General features: G+C 35.5%; 1 protein-coding gene across 1 annotated transcript; it reads left to right on the top strand.

The window, feature by feature from the left end:
- The first annotated feature begins 5,872 nt into the window (after positions 1 to 5,872).
- Positions 5,873 to 10,742, top strand: LOC115700940 (nudix hydrolase 16, mitochondrial). The gene is made up of 4 exons (XM_030628619.2): positions 5,873 to 6,620; positions 7,482 to 7,584; positions 9,003 to 9,086; positions 10,103 to 10,742. The coding sequence occupies exons 1-4, from the start codon at positions 6,550 to 6,552 to the stop codon at positions 10,391 to 10,393; spliced, it is 549 nt and encodes a 182-aa protein (XP_030484479.1). The 5' UTR covers positions 5,873 to 6,549; the 3' UTR covers positions 10,394 to 10,742.
- The last annotated feature ends 5,621 nt before the right edge of the window (positions 10,743 to 16,363 follow it).

Genomic DNA, 16,363 nt, shown 5'->3' with positions numbered 1-16,363 from the left:
TACCCGAAAGTAATTAAAGTGCTACGTCGGGGCAGTAAAACACAACGAGGTTTGGGAAGCTACTCAACTCCCAGCTCAGAGGCCCCGACTCATGGACCAACCAATTGCATTCACAGAAGAAGACGCAAAAACGACGCGTTTTCCTCACCATGATCCCTAGTCATAGAGACTCCCATCGCCAACAAGATTGTGGCTAGAATACTAATCGACAATGAGAGTTCTGTGAATTTACTCTTTAAAGAAGCCTTCACGGCGATAGGCCTCACGGACCGGGATCTTTCGCCAAGCGGTTCCCAACTCAGAGGGTTCAATGGAACAACACTTATCCCAATGGGAAAAGTGAGGTTGCCAGTCACCTTGTGTCCGGACACACCCCAAAGCACTTTTAAATACTGCACATTCGTGGTGGTAGGCTGCCCGACTGCTTACAACGCAATCCTCGTCCGACCGGCCCTAGTGGACTTCGGCGCAGTTACATCGATCCGGCACTTGTGCCTAAAGTTCCCTACTCAGGAAGCTGGAGTAGGGACCGTGAGGGGTAACCTAAGAGAGGCCAGGCAATGTTATAATGTTGCCGCCCACCTACTAATATTGATGGTCCGTGAAGTTATTTTGCTAGGAATGGCGGAAGAAGATGAGTTGGATCCCCGTGTGGGATCCGAAAAAATTGCAGAACCAATGGAAGACGTCGAGGAAATATCAGTATGTGACCTTGACCCCGCCAAGGTCCTCTGGCTGGGAAAAAGCCTAGAGCCGAAAGGAAAAAGAAAAAATAATTAAAGCACTAAGGGCAGCCACGAATGTTTTTACGTGGTGCCAAGGAGACATGACTGGCATAAGTCCCCATGTCATAACCCATGTCCTCAACGTTAACCCGGACATGCCACCAGTTCAACAAAAGCGGCGTCTCCTCGACCCAGTAAAGGCAGAAGCCATGGAGAAAGAGGTGGACAAACTACTAACTAGTGGCATGATTCGGGATGTGCATTTTCCAGAATGGTGGCCAATCTGGTGCTGGTGCCTGAACCAAATGGGACATGGCGGGTATGTATAAATTTTACCGATCTAAACAAGGCCTGCCCAAAAGATTGTTTTCCCCTACCACGGATCGACCAAATGGTGCACGCCACCTCCGAATTTAAGCTACTGTCCTTCATGGACGCCTATGCTGGCTACAACCAGATCAATATGCACGTGGCAGATCAAGAATGCACTAGCTTCAGGACCGATAAGGGGGTATACTACTACCTGGTCATGCCTTTCGGATTAAAGAACGCTAGTGCAACATATCAACGAATGGTGAACCCGATGTTTAAAGGCCTTCTGGGACAAAACATGAAAGTATACGTGGACGACATGTTGGTCAAATCAAAGGCATGTGCAAGCCATGCAGATGACCTCGAAGAATGCTTTGAATTGGTTCGGAGATACGGGATGAAACTTAACCCGAAGAAGTGCACTTTTAGTGTAATACCCTGGAATTAAGAAATGGATTAGCAAAACCCTAATTAGATAATTATGAATAATTGAGGAATTATATTATTATATAGTTCAATATATGTGAATTAATATGAATTTTAAATATGTTAAGACCCCGTTGGTGAGCTAGGGGCATTTTGGTAATTATGACCCGAGAAGGGTAAAACGATGAAATTAATTAAATTACGTGCTTAATGGAACTATATTATTATATAGTATGCATGTGTTGTCTTTTCAGGTGTGTTCTGACAGGTTGGCGCGGTATAGTCACAATCGGGAATTTCGGGCCGAACCGGGTTCGGGCCCGAAATACAAATTGGATTGATTTAATTTGCATTTTATTTGTTAAGTGATAATCTGAAATTTATTTGGAAATAATTGGGTATGAAATGACTAGAACACCCTTATGAGGGTGGATATGTGTGCTTTGGGCCCTAAGGGCATTTTGGTCATTTGACCTCTAATTACTATGTTTGGAAAAGTGATTTTTGAGGGAATTGATAATTTATTTTCTGGTTGCTTCTCCCTCTCATCCGAACCCTCTTTCTTTCCCCTAACCCTCTCAAAGATTTTCAAAGCTTAATTGGTGTGAATTGCTTGATGTTGGAGTTGGTTTAAGCTTGGTATTTGGGAATTTAGCTTGATTGTGGTTTAAATTTGAGGTAGTTCTTCTCCCTACTCTTCAATTGTTAATTTGTAGGTGAATATAAAATTGAAAGGCATGTTCTTTTAAGCTTTGAGTGTTCTTTGTTGCATGTTAAGTGGATTGGTGTTAATTTTGTTGAAATTGAGAGTTTGTGTTGTTGTATGCTTTATTGTTGAGTTGGGCAGAGATTTTATGATATTTCTAGGTTGGAAATTTCATGTTAAAGTGGTGTTATGCTGCTGGATTTTTATAGGTTGAAGTTAAGCTCAAGTTTGAGAGCTTGAGGTTGTGATTTTGAGCATGATTTTTGAGTGATTGTACAATCTGAATTCTTGGTTTTATTATGGGATTTTGATGCATGAAATACGTTAGTTGAGCATCTATTATTTGCTAGTGAACCTATTTGTTATCTTGTGAGGTTGGTTGTGAATTTGGTGTAAAAAGATTGAAGTTCTTGCTGAAAATTCGTGGAAAAGCTTGCTGGTTCTAGGTTCTGCACCCAGATGCCGCGGCATGCTCTGGAGCATGCCGCGGCCCGCCCTTGTTGGTGGAACCTGGGTTTTGTCCCAGGTGCCGCGGCATGGTTTGGGCATGCTGCGCCCGCCCTCGTGATTTTGGGCAATTTCGAGTTAAAATTTCGAAAATGCGTAACTTTTGATTCCGAACTCCGATTTGGGAGTTCTTTATATCGTTGGAAAGCTTGTTCCGAGCTCTGTATGATTATCTGAATTTTAAATGCCATGATTTAATTTTATGAGTATGGAATCAGGGGTTAACCCTAAGTGTGAAATATCTCGGATTTGTGTGACTAGGATTATCGGCACCTGATCAGGAGCACCTGGGGATTCGAAATCTCTATCTATTGCTGGACAACAGGTAAGACAGTGGTTAACACGTAGAGTATGCACAGTGGCGCTTATATTGAGAATGATATGCATGAGTGTTTAGTAACCGAGATTAGGGTTATTACCCTAATAGGAACGGTCTAATAGCCTAGGGTTATTACCCTAGTGATATATGTGTAAAAATGCCATGCCATGTTAATTGAAATGAGATTTAGGGATTATGCGCTCAAGGCATAATCGGGTTGGACTCGGTAACCATAACCGAGATGAACAAATTCTAAGGCCTTAATGTATATAGATGTGTGAGCGCAACACATAGGTCTACGCCACGTAGACATAAATGGGCATGTCAGTGTGTTATGCAGGTCTGTGTCATACAGATATATGTGAATGACATATTTGTTTAAATAGTATGATGAGCATATTATATTTATTATGATTCATACTGTCTTGCTGGGCTTGGCTCACGGGTGCCTACTGTTCAGGAAAGGGTAAGACATTAGCTGATTAGCCATGAGTTTTAGGAGCTTAGCGAAGAATGTACATGTTCGAGCCATATCAGACCGAGCGGGTTAAGGGTCTACCAGTGATGAACTTTTGAGATTCCATTTTGCCACTTAGGTCGGCTAGAAAAGAAAAGACTTGTAATAAAGTTTGTAAATATGTTTTTTTGGGATCCCAATTGTTTAAAAGTTTAAATGTATTGCAAGTCTTATTTTCATTCTGTTTAATATAAAAGTTTAAATTCTGCGCTATTTTGATTAGTAATCCCGATTTAGGGGATTAGGGTTTCATAAATATTTTGGGTAGCGTACCTAATTATTTAGGGCGTTACAATTTGGTATCAGAGCGCTAAGGTTTTTAAACTTCCTGTAGACCGGCCGAACATGTACATTCGTCGTCAGAGATAAGCTCGACTCATGGTGCAGTAAGTATTGAGAGTAAATACTTTACTGTTTGTGTGATCATCTGTTTACCGCTTTCCATTTTAGGCAGTATGCAAGCATCTAGAGTATGTATGTGTTATGTGATGCGATGCTTTAAATGTTATTTGCTTATGTGAATATTTTATGAGGTAAATAGATGAGTTAGGGTTTAAGGCAATAAGTGCGTAAGTGTGGTATTGGTGTTTAACTCGCTGGGGTTGTTGATTACAGGGGTACTAGTAATGGCCCCTCCGCAATCATCTAGACCACAGGGCGAGCAAGTAGAGCCTGGGGCTACCCGAACCGATCCACCAGCACCGCCTCCACCTCTGCAGAATCCGAGGGATAACGCGGGGGCTGGTAATGCTAATCCTCCTGCTGACTGGCAGCAGATGTTCCAAGAAATGCGAAGTGTCATACTTCGTTAAGAGGAAGAGTTGCAACGTTTGAGGCAACAAGCTGCCCCAGTTAATCAAGGGTTACCACTAGTTCCTGTGCCAGTGGTGGGTAACCAAGGGTATATTATGCCGCACCGGGACTCTGTGTTTGAGCGGTTTGTGAAGCTGCAACCTCCGACTTTTCTGGGAGGTATTGATATTATTAAGGCCGATCAGTGGATGAGCACTGTTATCCGTATCCTCGATAATATGGGGTGACGGGAATTGAGAGAGTGAATTGTGCGACCTTCATGTTTCAAGACCATGCCCGCGTCTGGTGGGATATAGTGAGTCAGACCCGAGATGTCAGTGTAATGACATGGGAAGAATTCAAGAAACTTTTTGAAGAAAAATTTTATAATGTTGCTGTGAGGACTTCACATCAGGAAGATTTTGGGAAGTTGACTCAGGGAAAGATGTCTGTGGACGAGTATACTCTGGAGTTTGATCGGTTGTCAAAATTTGCTGGTGATCTGGTGCCTACAGATTTCACCAGAAAACAGAAGTATGTTCGAGGACTCAATGCTACAATCAGTCGGGACTTGAAAATTACCACATCACATGACACTCTGTATAAGAGAGTGGTAGACTTGGCTCTAATTGCTGAGGAGGCGGAGCAGCAAGTAATGAAAGAGCAGGCTGCAAATGATGCCGTCATGGCATCAAATCCTCCTGCTAGTGGTAATATCAGTAAGGGGACCGACAGTGGCAATCCTGAGCATAAGCGGAAGGCTGAGGCTTCTGGAGCATCAGGGGGAAATAGAAAGTTTCGGGGAAACCGAAGTGGCCGTCAGGGTCGCGGGTCCTCATTCCGATCATATCCCGAGTGTCCTAAATGCAAGAAGCATCATCCTGGTGAGTGTCGAGCCAAGGCATGTTTCCAGTGTGGCATGGTGGGCCACTTTATTAGAGATTGTCCCCCGACCAAGAAAGAAGAGCCTAAGAAGAATACTGCTTAGAACCCAGGGCGACTTTTCACTATAACTCAGGCTGATGCTGATGCTAGTCCGTCAGTTGTAACAGGTCAGTTGTCTATAAAGAAAATATAATTTAAAATAATACCACATATTTTTTTCTACGTACAATTTTTATCTTCTTTCTTTTGAATTTGTTATTTTTATTTTAGTAATTTAAATTTGTTGTTGAAAGCATAAAATAACAATAATTTTTTTTTGTTAGTTATGTGAAAAAAAAATATTTTAATATATATTAAATAATTTAATATTAAAAAATAATCAATAAAAAATATCGATTCAATATACATTATTGCAAATTAGATTAAATTTCACCCTATTGTGTAGGTGGGATTGGATTTAAAATATGAATAAAAAAACTTAATATCAATTAGATGTATTATAAATAATATAGTATGAACAAAAAATAAAGATGTAAAATGCGGGTGGCCTATTTCAATACATCCAACACACACCCAAATGGCATGTTAATTTGAGTTCAAACTCCACAAGCAACAGACATTGCAATTGAAGCATTCATAATTTTGATTTTATTTAAGTAAATTGTCTAACTTCTTTATCCATTAAGGTGTGACCAAATTTGTCTTTAATATGTAAAATTGAACATTTAGCAAAAGTTTGAGAAGAGAATAGATAAAGATGAAAGTGGAGAAAGTGTGTGAAACGGAAATGGAAGATACGAAAATAACCGACCAAAGCAGAGGAGCTGGCTAATGGTCCACGAATGCTGACCAAATAAAGAGAGAGAAAAAAAAAAAAAAAGCTTGGGGTTCCCAAACAAACTGATTCCCATTCCAGGCCTCATTTTCTTTCCTTTTACAAATATAAAATTAAGCAAAAAAAAGTGGAAAACCGGGTACCGGCTAGGTTGGTGTACGGTGGTTCATGGTTGATGGGCGCGAAAATTGAGAAATTGCGGTGAAACTACTTAAATGCGGCAGGTCCCTTCCTCAGGGCTCACTCCCATTCGTCTTTTCTCTTCTTTTTTCCCTCTTTCAGATTTTTAGATTTAGAGAGAGAAACTTCTATTAATAAGACCTTTCTGTTATATAATAATATATTGAGAGAGAGAGAGAACGAGAGAGAGATAAACGAGCGAGAGAGAGAGAGGGAATATGTTTCAGATGGCTGTTTATCTTCTTCCTTTTACCCCTCATTTACAAGTTTGTTGAAATATCATAATATCAACACGTACGGATTTGACGAGAGAGTGAGAGAGGTTATTGTTTCGTTTAGGGCCAAATGGCGGAGTTGGTCGCTCGTACTGGTCGTCAATTGCAGCGATACAAAGACGGTTGCCGTCTCATCGCCGGGTATGTGTGTATAAAATGTGTTCTTGTTTTTCTTCTTTGTTGGAATTGATTGTTCGAAACTGCAAATTGGTAAATTTATTATTTCTATAATTTAATATTAGGACGGGATAGGGAAATGAGGGGTTCATTGGCGTGGAATGTGTTGGAATCGTTTTCATCAAATGGGTTATTGCTTTTTTCTACTTTGTGTTGTTTAAGCGTGATTATATTGTTCAATGGATGGAGGGTAAATGTGCATGATTGTAGAGGTAGATGAGGATTATATGATTTGAAGTTATATGGATACGAAAGTGATAAGCCGTGTTCATATTATGGAATGATATGACTTTTGATGAGGGAGTCTTGTTTTTGGGTAATTAATTATTTGTTTCGGAAGATTTAATAATGGTCCATACCGTGATAGGTTGGGCAAGGGTATTAGTGATCTTAGCTTTCCCGTTTAGGAAGAATGATAGCATTCGTGTACAGTTTTCAGGTTAATGTTATTTGTCAACTTTGGAAATCATTATATTTTGTACCTAAAATTCAAACCTATTGACTTGGTTGTGTTGACTTCTTAACCTTTTCCCCAATTTTTAAATTTTCAATTCAACTTCATTGGAGCTGTACACTGAGTTGAGTAACCCAACAAATATATTGATATGCGTATATATTAACTCGAACATGTGCAGATATTCATGTGATTTGGGTCTAACAGTTACTGTGTTAACATATATCAGTTTTATCGTTTAGTTATTTGTTAATGTATTATATAACCCAGAAGGTAGATTGGCATTTTCAATCGTTGATTGAATATCTTGCGTCAAATCCATATACTTTAAATCTTGTTAGTCTCAATTGTGTTCATTGGCAATTTGGCAGGTGTATTCCTTTCAGGTATAGAAACTGTGTTGAAAATGGTAACAAGGTTGTGGAGGTACTAATGATCAACTCAACTAGTGGACCTAATCTTGTGTTTCCGAAGGTACAATTTGTTTGTAAAATGCATATGTACCCTCATTAATGCTCGTTGCAGATTACCTGTTTTTCACACATGCATGGTGGCGTCAAACTTTCTTTTGTTTACTTTAAGTTAGGATTGTAGGTTCTTTATATTGTCATTTCCATTTCATTCTTCATAAGAACTATGGCCAGCCTTTTTTTTTAAAAAAAAATGATTTAAATATGTCCATGTTATCTTTCTATTTATTATTGTTTTGAAATTGACTGAAAGTTGAAGCCTTTTCTCACGAAGTGTTTTATTTCAGAATGTGTTACAAGAAACAGCGTCTATGTTACATTATTCTAGTTTTCGAATAGGCTCTTTTAGTTGTCCCCAGGGAGTTGATGTACTGGCAAGGGTTCTTTAGTTAGGGCAGACTTCCAAGGTTTGAACCTCAGCTACTACCAAAAAATGCTCTGCTGTCTCCTGGGACCTGGCGGTGGGGCCTGCAGGGTATCCAAAGTTCAAAAAAAAAAAAAAAAAAAAAAAAGAAGAAAGAAAAAGAGAATAGGCTCTTTTAGTTTTGCATAATGGTGACATCCCTAGACTTGGTAAAAACCTATTTTGCTCTTTTATCTGATTGGCAGTCTAGTGTTTGCATGTAATGTAAGAGAAAGGAAATAGGAAGAGGAAGACTGATCCATTTCTGAATTACTTCTCCTTTTTGGCTCTGGGACCTGTTATTTAACACCTCTGGTGCTGGTTTTTCTGTCTTTGTTTACAATCAACAGCACCATGCTTCAAAAATATAAAAAGCCATAATTCTGAAGAGCTTGCTTGCAGCCCACCATGCTTAATTGGTTATACTAATTGTTAAATTTTCTTGGATCAGTGTATTTAATAACACTTTGTTCCACAAGTATTCCCATGGTGAAGTTCCTTGGATAAAGTTTAAATGGCATCCAATGGTACAGGAATACAGAATGTATTCCTGCTCTATTTTTGGTAATATGTGAGAACCAAAGAGCATTTGTACCTTATTTCCCTAAACTATTGAGAGTTGAGGAAAATTTTACAACAGTATCTTTCTCTCAAAAAGAATTTGTATTCATTATTATGAGCACTATTCATCTTATGCAGCTACACCAGATATAAACTTTTTAAAATTTCCATGATTCACATAAATATGTTTATAGAAATTACATTTGATTGCATATGTTGATACTTGAGCCAAAGAAACTGACAAATGGTTATGATGGATTTGTATTGAAGACCTAAATAGTATTTTTCTTCTTAGTCCCAATTTGGCAGTTTTTTCCTTTAGAGTAGTCTAAAGAAAAACTGTTAAGCTCTATTGCTGCAAGAAATTCTGTGTTTGGAAAATAACTACCCAAAAGGAAGAATTGTGAGAAAATCTTCATTTTGTTTTTGTTTGCTAGTAATCATTTGATTTAACATAGGGTGGCTGGGAAAACGATGAAACAGTTGAGCAAGCCGCAGTTCGTGAAGCCGTGGAAGAAGCTGGAGTTAGAGGGGATTTATTGGTAAGAATCAATGACTCTCTTTTGTTTTATGAATCATGATTGATAAATTGTGTTTGTGCATGTTATTGGTGTTTGTTGAAATGAGAATTAGCAAAGAACTTATTTATTGAATAGTGTGGGTGTAGTGAAACTTCTATATGTTGAATGAAATATAAATGAAGAAACTGAATCCTATATTTCAACTTGTTGGCTCAATTATATAAAAAGGTTATAATTGGCATTGGCTATCTTTTCCTTTTTGAGAATTGCAAGTTCTTACCTAAATAAATCTTGGTATGAAGGTCTGCATCCATTTAATAAAGTTTTTACCTATATTTTTTCAAAAAAATAAAAATAAAGTTTTTACCTATATAAATCTTGAACCCCTTCCCCTCTGTTGGGGTGCTTATATCTAGGATGAGTAATGATATGTGCACATAAAGTGTGTACCAAATGCTTACACAGTGACACAATATCCTTTCCAACCATTGCATTATGTGTTTATAGATTTTCGATATTAGGTTGTCTTCACTTGTATGTAAATTTTTACATTATATTGGTTTGCCATGTCACACAAACAGGATTTGCATTGGGCATTGCACTGGTTGGAGGAAGGGAGTTCTTTTAGCATACTGCTAGTTAGTCAGATATAGTTTTTTCACGATAGCTAAAGTTAGCAGAACATTAGTCTCGGGAAAGTATGTCATAGATCATTGAAAAAGTAGGGTTTTGAATTTATTTTACGATAGCTGCAAAATCTTTATCAGTAGGGTATCTGTAACTTTTCATGGAAATTTGCAATCTCTTTCTCTTATAAGCATTCCTAACAACTTGCAATGTTGACTTCATGCCTCATAATTGTGAAAAAATATGAAACTATTACTGTAATACCAAGATCTTCTTACTTGTTTGAGCAAAAACAGAAGTATCGGACTGACTTCATGCTTTCTGCAAAAGGCATTTTCCGTATCAAGTTTTCGACTGATTTATTTGGCCAGTATATATTTTTTATTTTATTAAGGCTGTGTTTGTTTCAGCACTTTTTGGGTTACTACAGTTTCAAGAGCAAAACCCTGCAAGATGAGTTTTGCCCTGAAGGTTTGTGCAAAGCTGCCATGTTTGCTTTGCTTGTAAAGGAGGAGCTCCAGTTTTGGCCAGAGCAAAGTACTCGCCAAAGAAGCTGGCTGACCATTCCGGAAGCCATGGAGCGATGCCGGCATCAGTGGATGAGAATGGCCCTTGAGGAAGGCTTCTTGAAATGGCATGAAGATACTTCGAAAGGAGAAAATAATCTGATTTCATCGGATTTATCCCTGGAGCAGGACTGATCTCGCATGGGCGTATCTTTCACGAACTGAACTTTCTTTTCAATTTCAAAGTTAGATAGGCCAGATTAAGGATATCAAAACATGTGTTCATCCTTTTTAGGTGTTTTGATTTTTGTTGTTCTTTCGCTTTGAACGTATAATCAGTTTGTTTTGTAATCAAGTCTGAAATGACAGAAGAGAAATGAGGAAAACAAAAGCCAAAAAATGATCCATTCTTTTGCCTAAAGGAAAGCCATTTCTGGGTTTCCAGACTTTCCAAGATTGAGAAATGTCCTCATTTATTTCTCAAAAAACAATAATAATCTATTAGCTTATTACCAAAGAGTGGGTTTGCTCACTCATTTAGTCATTTTGTCATTTGTGTTTTGTCCATCCCTTCATTATTATTTTTTTTAAAAAAATATTTTTTTCAGATGAATTTCATTTTGATCTTTTTATAGTTATTCTGTTTTATTCATATAACTAGGTAATATTTTCTCTCAATTGTTATATTATTTGAAAGATAAGTTTTAATTTATAATTATTTTAGTATTTTATGTATATTGTTAAGTGTGAAAATTTTATATTTAAGTAGTTAATATTTTGGGTATTAGGGGATATGACTGACCACCACATGGCACCACTGTGGCGGGCAACTTTGACAACCACCATGGCCTACGGTGGCCATGGAAGCCACGCAGAGGAGCAGGTGCTACATGGGGCAGAGCGAGATAAGCAACATGCGGGTTGACTGAGACCCAGACCCTCACGAGTTGTGCTTGCATGGTTCACGGACGTCGGACGTCCCGCATGCATGCATGCTGCTAGTGTCGAACAAGAAAGGATCGAAGGTCCTTGTATTGTGAAAGTCATAATGGCGGTTGAACCACCTTGCTCTTCAAGGGACTCATGTCCCACTCGCATGCATCACATGCATGGATTTCTTATGTGGGCACGGTACTCGAAGCCACTTGGGTGGCTGCGCATGGTCGGGGAAAAATTCCTGAGCTCGCATGCATGGTCGGGTTTCATGGTTAGAAACCGAGCTCACATGCAATGAACATTACATTGTATAATTTTTACGTAAAAATAATTTAATAAAATAAAATTACATTAAAAATTCCTATGCCCCATAATGGCTTACATTATTTTCTAAAAAAATAAAAACAAAATCTACACTCAATTATACCATATAATTAACGATCCACCATCTCTCAAACATTCACAATAATATTACCATCTATTCACAATAATATTATCATCCATTCACATACATATCACATGTATATATATATATTTATATAAATACATAAAATCCACACAACATTTAATGTATCTACATTCATGGAACTGCTCTTGATACCAATTGTTGGTTCTTATGGTACTAGATAAGGTACGCAATAGAAGAGTTCATATTATCTGATTAGCATTGTACCATAGTCCAATAGATTTCCAGATGTGTATGCTTTAAATCTAAATATAAAATATAAGTTAAGAACATATACCTCTTGATGACTATCAAGGTATCCTTGAAACTTCTCGTATGATTTATCTTTTAATCTAGATGATGAAGATAATGCAAATTAACTCACACCAGTGTCTTCCGAATCGATCCACCATACACAAGAAATAGTGTGGGCTATTAAGATAAAGTGTGTAATGTGTTCTTATTGAATTCTCAACACATGAGCAAGAACAATTTGAGAGAGAAAACAGTTTTTTTTTTCCTCAAGTAATTTCGAAAATTCGTATTGAAAACCAATATTTGATTTCTCAAATTAGGCTTCTATTTATAGTAGTTGAATTCTATTAATTAAATCTTATTTAATTATTTAAATAAATATCTATAACCGAATTCGATTATTGATATTTATGATGGAATTTCTCAATTACTTGAGAGAATATCTCAACTACTTTGAAATATCTTTAACTATTTTTCAAATTCAAATTTTTTATCTAATTTAATTAAACCCAAAAAGATAAAACCAATAGGGACATAGGCACCTACCATGTCTGAATTAAGACAAGGACGGTGTCTTTTGTCCTAACAACTTTTGTCTCAACAAATATTGTCTCGACGAAATTTATTTTAACAAATTTTGTCTTTTCTCTATTTAATTAATTTAAAAATTTAATTATTTATTTTTTTTCTAATTCAAAATAGATTTTTTCGAACAACATTATACAACTCTTTATCTCTTCCCTTGACAATGTTTCAAGGTGGCAATTCGGGGACCATGAACCTATAAATCTAAGCTCCAATAAACTAGATTATTTATTGAGTCTCATCAACCAAATAATTTTTGTTTATTAATTCTATGATTACTCCACTATAAATATGAAATTGAACTCTTAGTAATTACAGAATAATATTTACTGAGTTTTACTGTAGTGTCCATTGATATAATCAGTTCCAGTGATTAATCCTTCATGTGTTGGTTCCTAATTAGTTTTAGTCAAAAATATTGTTTTGCCTTTCTAATTACTCATTTATCTTTTAGTACCATTAATTCAATGGTGGAAGTATAATTTATATCCCATCTAAATTTGTGAACAACTTCCTAATCCTAGAATTAACACCTAGGGTGTATTTGGAAAGCCACAATGTAATTGGATTTGTGTGTAATTGGAGGTAATTACACAATTTGGCATGTTTGTCTGACCATGTAATTACACTGTAACTGTGTAATTAGAAGTAATTAAGGGGTTCCAATTACACTCTCCAATTCTCATGGCCCCCCATGAGAATTGAATGTAATCACACTGTGTAATTACTAAAAACTTTCCATATTAAACATTAGCTACTAAAAAAAATTATTTTCCTATGTAATTACTAACTATTTTGCCAAACAAGATATTAGGAATTCATATGTAATTACCACCTTATATCCAAACACACCTTGCATTTTTAAAATATAGTGTAATTACTAAACTGTGTAATTACTACCATAGTAATTACCCCACCTAGTAATTACATAGTTACTTTCAAACACACCCCTAAAGGGAATTAATATTCGATCCGTTTAGAAAGTCAGGATTGTATAATTGTAGATCATGTTCCTAACCATCCACATTATTAGATTCTCAAAATAGAAGTTGTAAAAATCATCTTCTCTAAGAATCTTTAACGAGTGAATAAAAAAAACTAATAACATGAATAGGAGTTCACGATTTATCAGAATTTAGGTCGATATGCTATTGATCATCATTATAATATGAATTAGGTCTTTATAATAAACGACATGTTAGATAAAGACAGATTTATTCATATCATTCCTTGTCTTATATAATATCTATTATCTATATCACCTTCACTTTGATGTCATACTATATCAGCAATCTGAATCGAGATTATTTGTACCGAAGAACGAGCATCAATGAACCGCACTAACAACTATTGATTAAAAATTCTATAACTTTAATATGTTGCTGGTAGTTTTATTCATAGCTAAGTGATCTTAGTTCTCTGTACAGCGACAAGTCACAACCTCATATATGAATAAAAAATTTTCTTATATTTATATATAAATTATTCAATCATAAATATTAATAATTTAATATTCATGCATATATCAAAATGTTCAACTCCTTATTAATAATCAAAAATATCTTTTAGATTTTTCAGGGCATTAACCCTAATACTTCATGTGACTCTAATTCTGGGCGCCCTATCTTAAGAAAAATATGTGTAACACATATGCATTTATTATTGACAATACTATGCATATCAAAAATAATACTTATGTTATAGTGAGATGGATCTCCTTGGGTCTTCTGTATGTATACCATGAGTATCCTTTGGGCTAACCGACGATCGGCTTTGATACCAATCGTAACGTCCCCACTTCAAGTTTTCATTGGGCCTTCCTCCTAGTTTTATAGCTCTTATACACGAGTATGTCACTCTGGCTGCTTCTTGGATTGACGACTGATCCTTCAGACGAACACGAGTGTTCCTAGCGTGCTTTGTCCTCACTCGCACACTTCTTGAAAACTTCCCAAGAGATCACCCATCCTGAAATTATCTCAAGTCAAGCACGCTTAACCGTGAATATCTTTTGTGATGATCTACTAGAAAACAAGATATATACCTTGTTGATATTATAAGTAGCATCAATCAACTTATCTAAGTCATTTTCAATTATGTAGTCCTATACCTACACAGCCTTAGAATCATCACACTTGACCTTTCTTAAGTGATATAGGATTGCACAGCTTATCTGGTATTTTCTTATAGATCACAAAAGTACTGACTGTCATAGTATCATTTTGAGACAAAATCTAATAAAGTCAAGTATGTCATGTTGGACCATTTTTAAGAACAAGTGGTGGTGGGTATAGATTATGAAGCAAGTGGTAACTGGTTGTCTGCTGTAGTAGTAGTAGTATAAGCAGCTTGGGGGGTAGTGGTTTTTGAATGCAGTATCTTAATTTGGCTACATATATAGAGAAATGTTTAACAAAATTTAAAACCCCACACACACACTATACCACAATCAACCACACTGGCATCGTTCTGTCTCAGCTTTTTTAGTTGCTTTTCTTATGTATGTATTGTATGTATGGTGTATATTCTTTCACACCCTGGATAAGACATCTCACATTTTCCAATTTCTTTTCCAACCTAAGTGTAAATTCACTTAATTAATTAGACATAAATCATCATAACTCTATAATTATATTTATATATGAGAGAGTACATTAAAATGTGAAAATGAAGACCGAAAAATAAATTTTTACAAAATAAAATATATGGGATGTGAATCTATAGTTTTGGTAGGAAATGTTAGTTGTAAGTAATTTGGATTAAAAAATAAAAAACTCAAAAATGCCAAAATTGTTAATGAACAATAATGGATAGGGCCTGGAGTCTTGCCTTTTGGTTGGCATTAATTGCTTGTAGAAGAGGGCAGATGAGATCTTTCCAAAGGAGCTAACAAGTGTTACTATGTTAGTATCACCTCGCTCACCTATCTATACTTCATCTAGCTGCGCTTCCTAAGCTACCTAAACCACTAAAACAGCTAACACCATCTATGATGTTATTGGGTAAAAAAATGAGAATTGTTAATAGGTACTATTAGTGCTTAACACCCTTCTCAGTGTCATGTCGCTATTAGTATAATTAAATATCGAGTCTCATATAACTTAAAAAAATAACTTTTAAGCAATATTGTCAATTAATCGTGAGACTACCTATGAAAGGTATTGGGTACCAGTAGTAATGCCCAATAACAATATTTATACATAATAGCAACATAAAAACTAGGTGCCATAATCAATAAACTAAATGTATATTTTTTAATAAAATAATAGCAATATTATGATTGAAAAAGTAGGTTAAAGTAAGTCATTACTGATGACGATAAAGTAAATAAAAAATATACAGTAATTATGTGTTAAATTTAATATAATGCTATAAAATATATCAAATTTAACTCATTTTTTTAGCATGTATCAAATTTAATACAAGTTATAGTATACAATTGAAAAAGAATTTTTTCTACAAAAATATCAAAATATAACATTACACTACTTATTTAATATTTCTTGGAAATGCTCTAAAGGGCACCATTTTCTGTTATAATAAAACAACTCCCAATACAAGAAAGGGCATTTTACAATTTTGTATACATTATTTTAATTAATTACAAAATATGTGCAAAAAAATTTATTATCATTTTCTCATACATTTTTATATATAATTAAAAAAAATTTTTCAATTTTTTTTTTATAATATATATAGTAATAATTATTGATTATTATATATATGGTAATATTGACTATGTTTATTTTTATGTTTACAATTATAATAAGAGTGACTATTCAATGGTTACATTTTTATTGTAACATATGGTTACATTTTTTTTGACCTGTAATAGCAGGTTACTAATAGGTAGACATTCTTTTTTTAGAATTAATTAATTATAATTAACTATTTTCTTAAAATAATTAATTAAATATTTAACAAGACCTCTTTTAGCAATTAAT

This window comes from Cannabis sativa, chromosome 8, assembly GCF_029168945.1.
Source record: "Cannabis sativa cultivar Pink pepper isolate KNU-18-1 chromosome 8, ASM2916894v1, whole genome shotgun sequence".
Classification (NCBI taxonomy): Eukaryota; Viridiplantae; Streptophyta; class Magnoliopsida; order Rosales; family Cannabaceae; genus Cannabis; species Cannabis sativa.
This window is presented reverse-complemented; position numbering and strand designations above follow the sequence as displayed.

Bases quoted from the DNA above. Each gene is read 5' to 3' on its own strand.
- LOC115700940 (XM_030628619.2), top strand. From the start codon at position 6,550: ATGGCGGAGTTGGTCGCTCGTACTGGTCGTCAATTGCAGCGATACAAA. The intron at 6,621-7,481 runs GTATGTGTGTAT...GCAATTTGGCAG, and splicing joins GGTTGCCGTCTCATCGCCGG to GTGTATTCCTTTCAGGTATA. The intron at 9,087-10,102 runs GTAAGAATCAAT...TGTTTGTTTCAG, and splicing joins GAGTTAGAGGGGATTTATTG to CACTTTTTGGGTTACTACAG.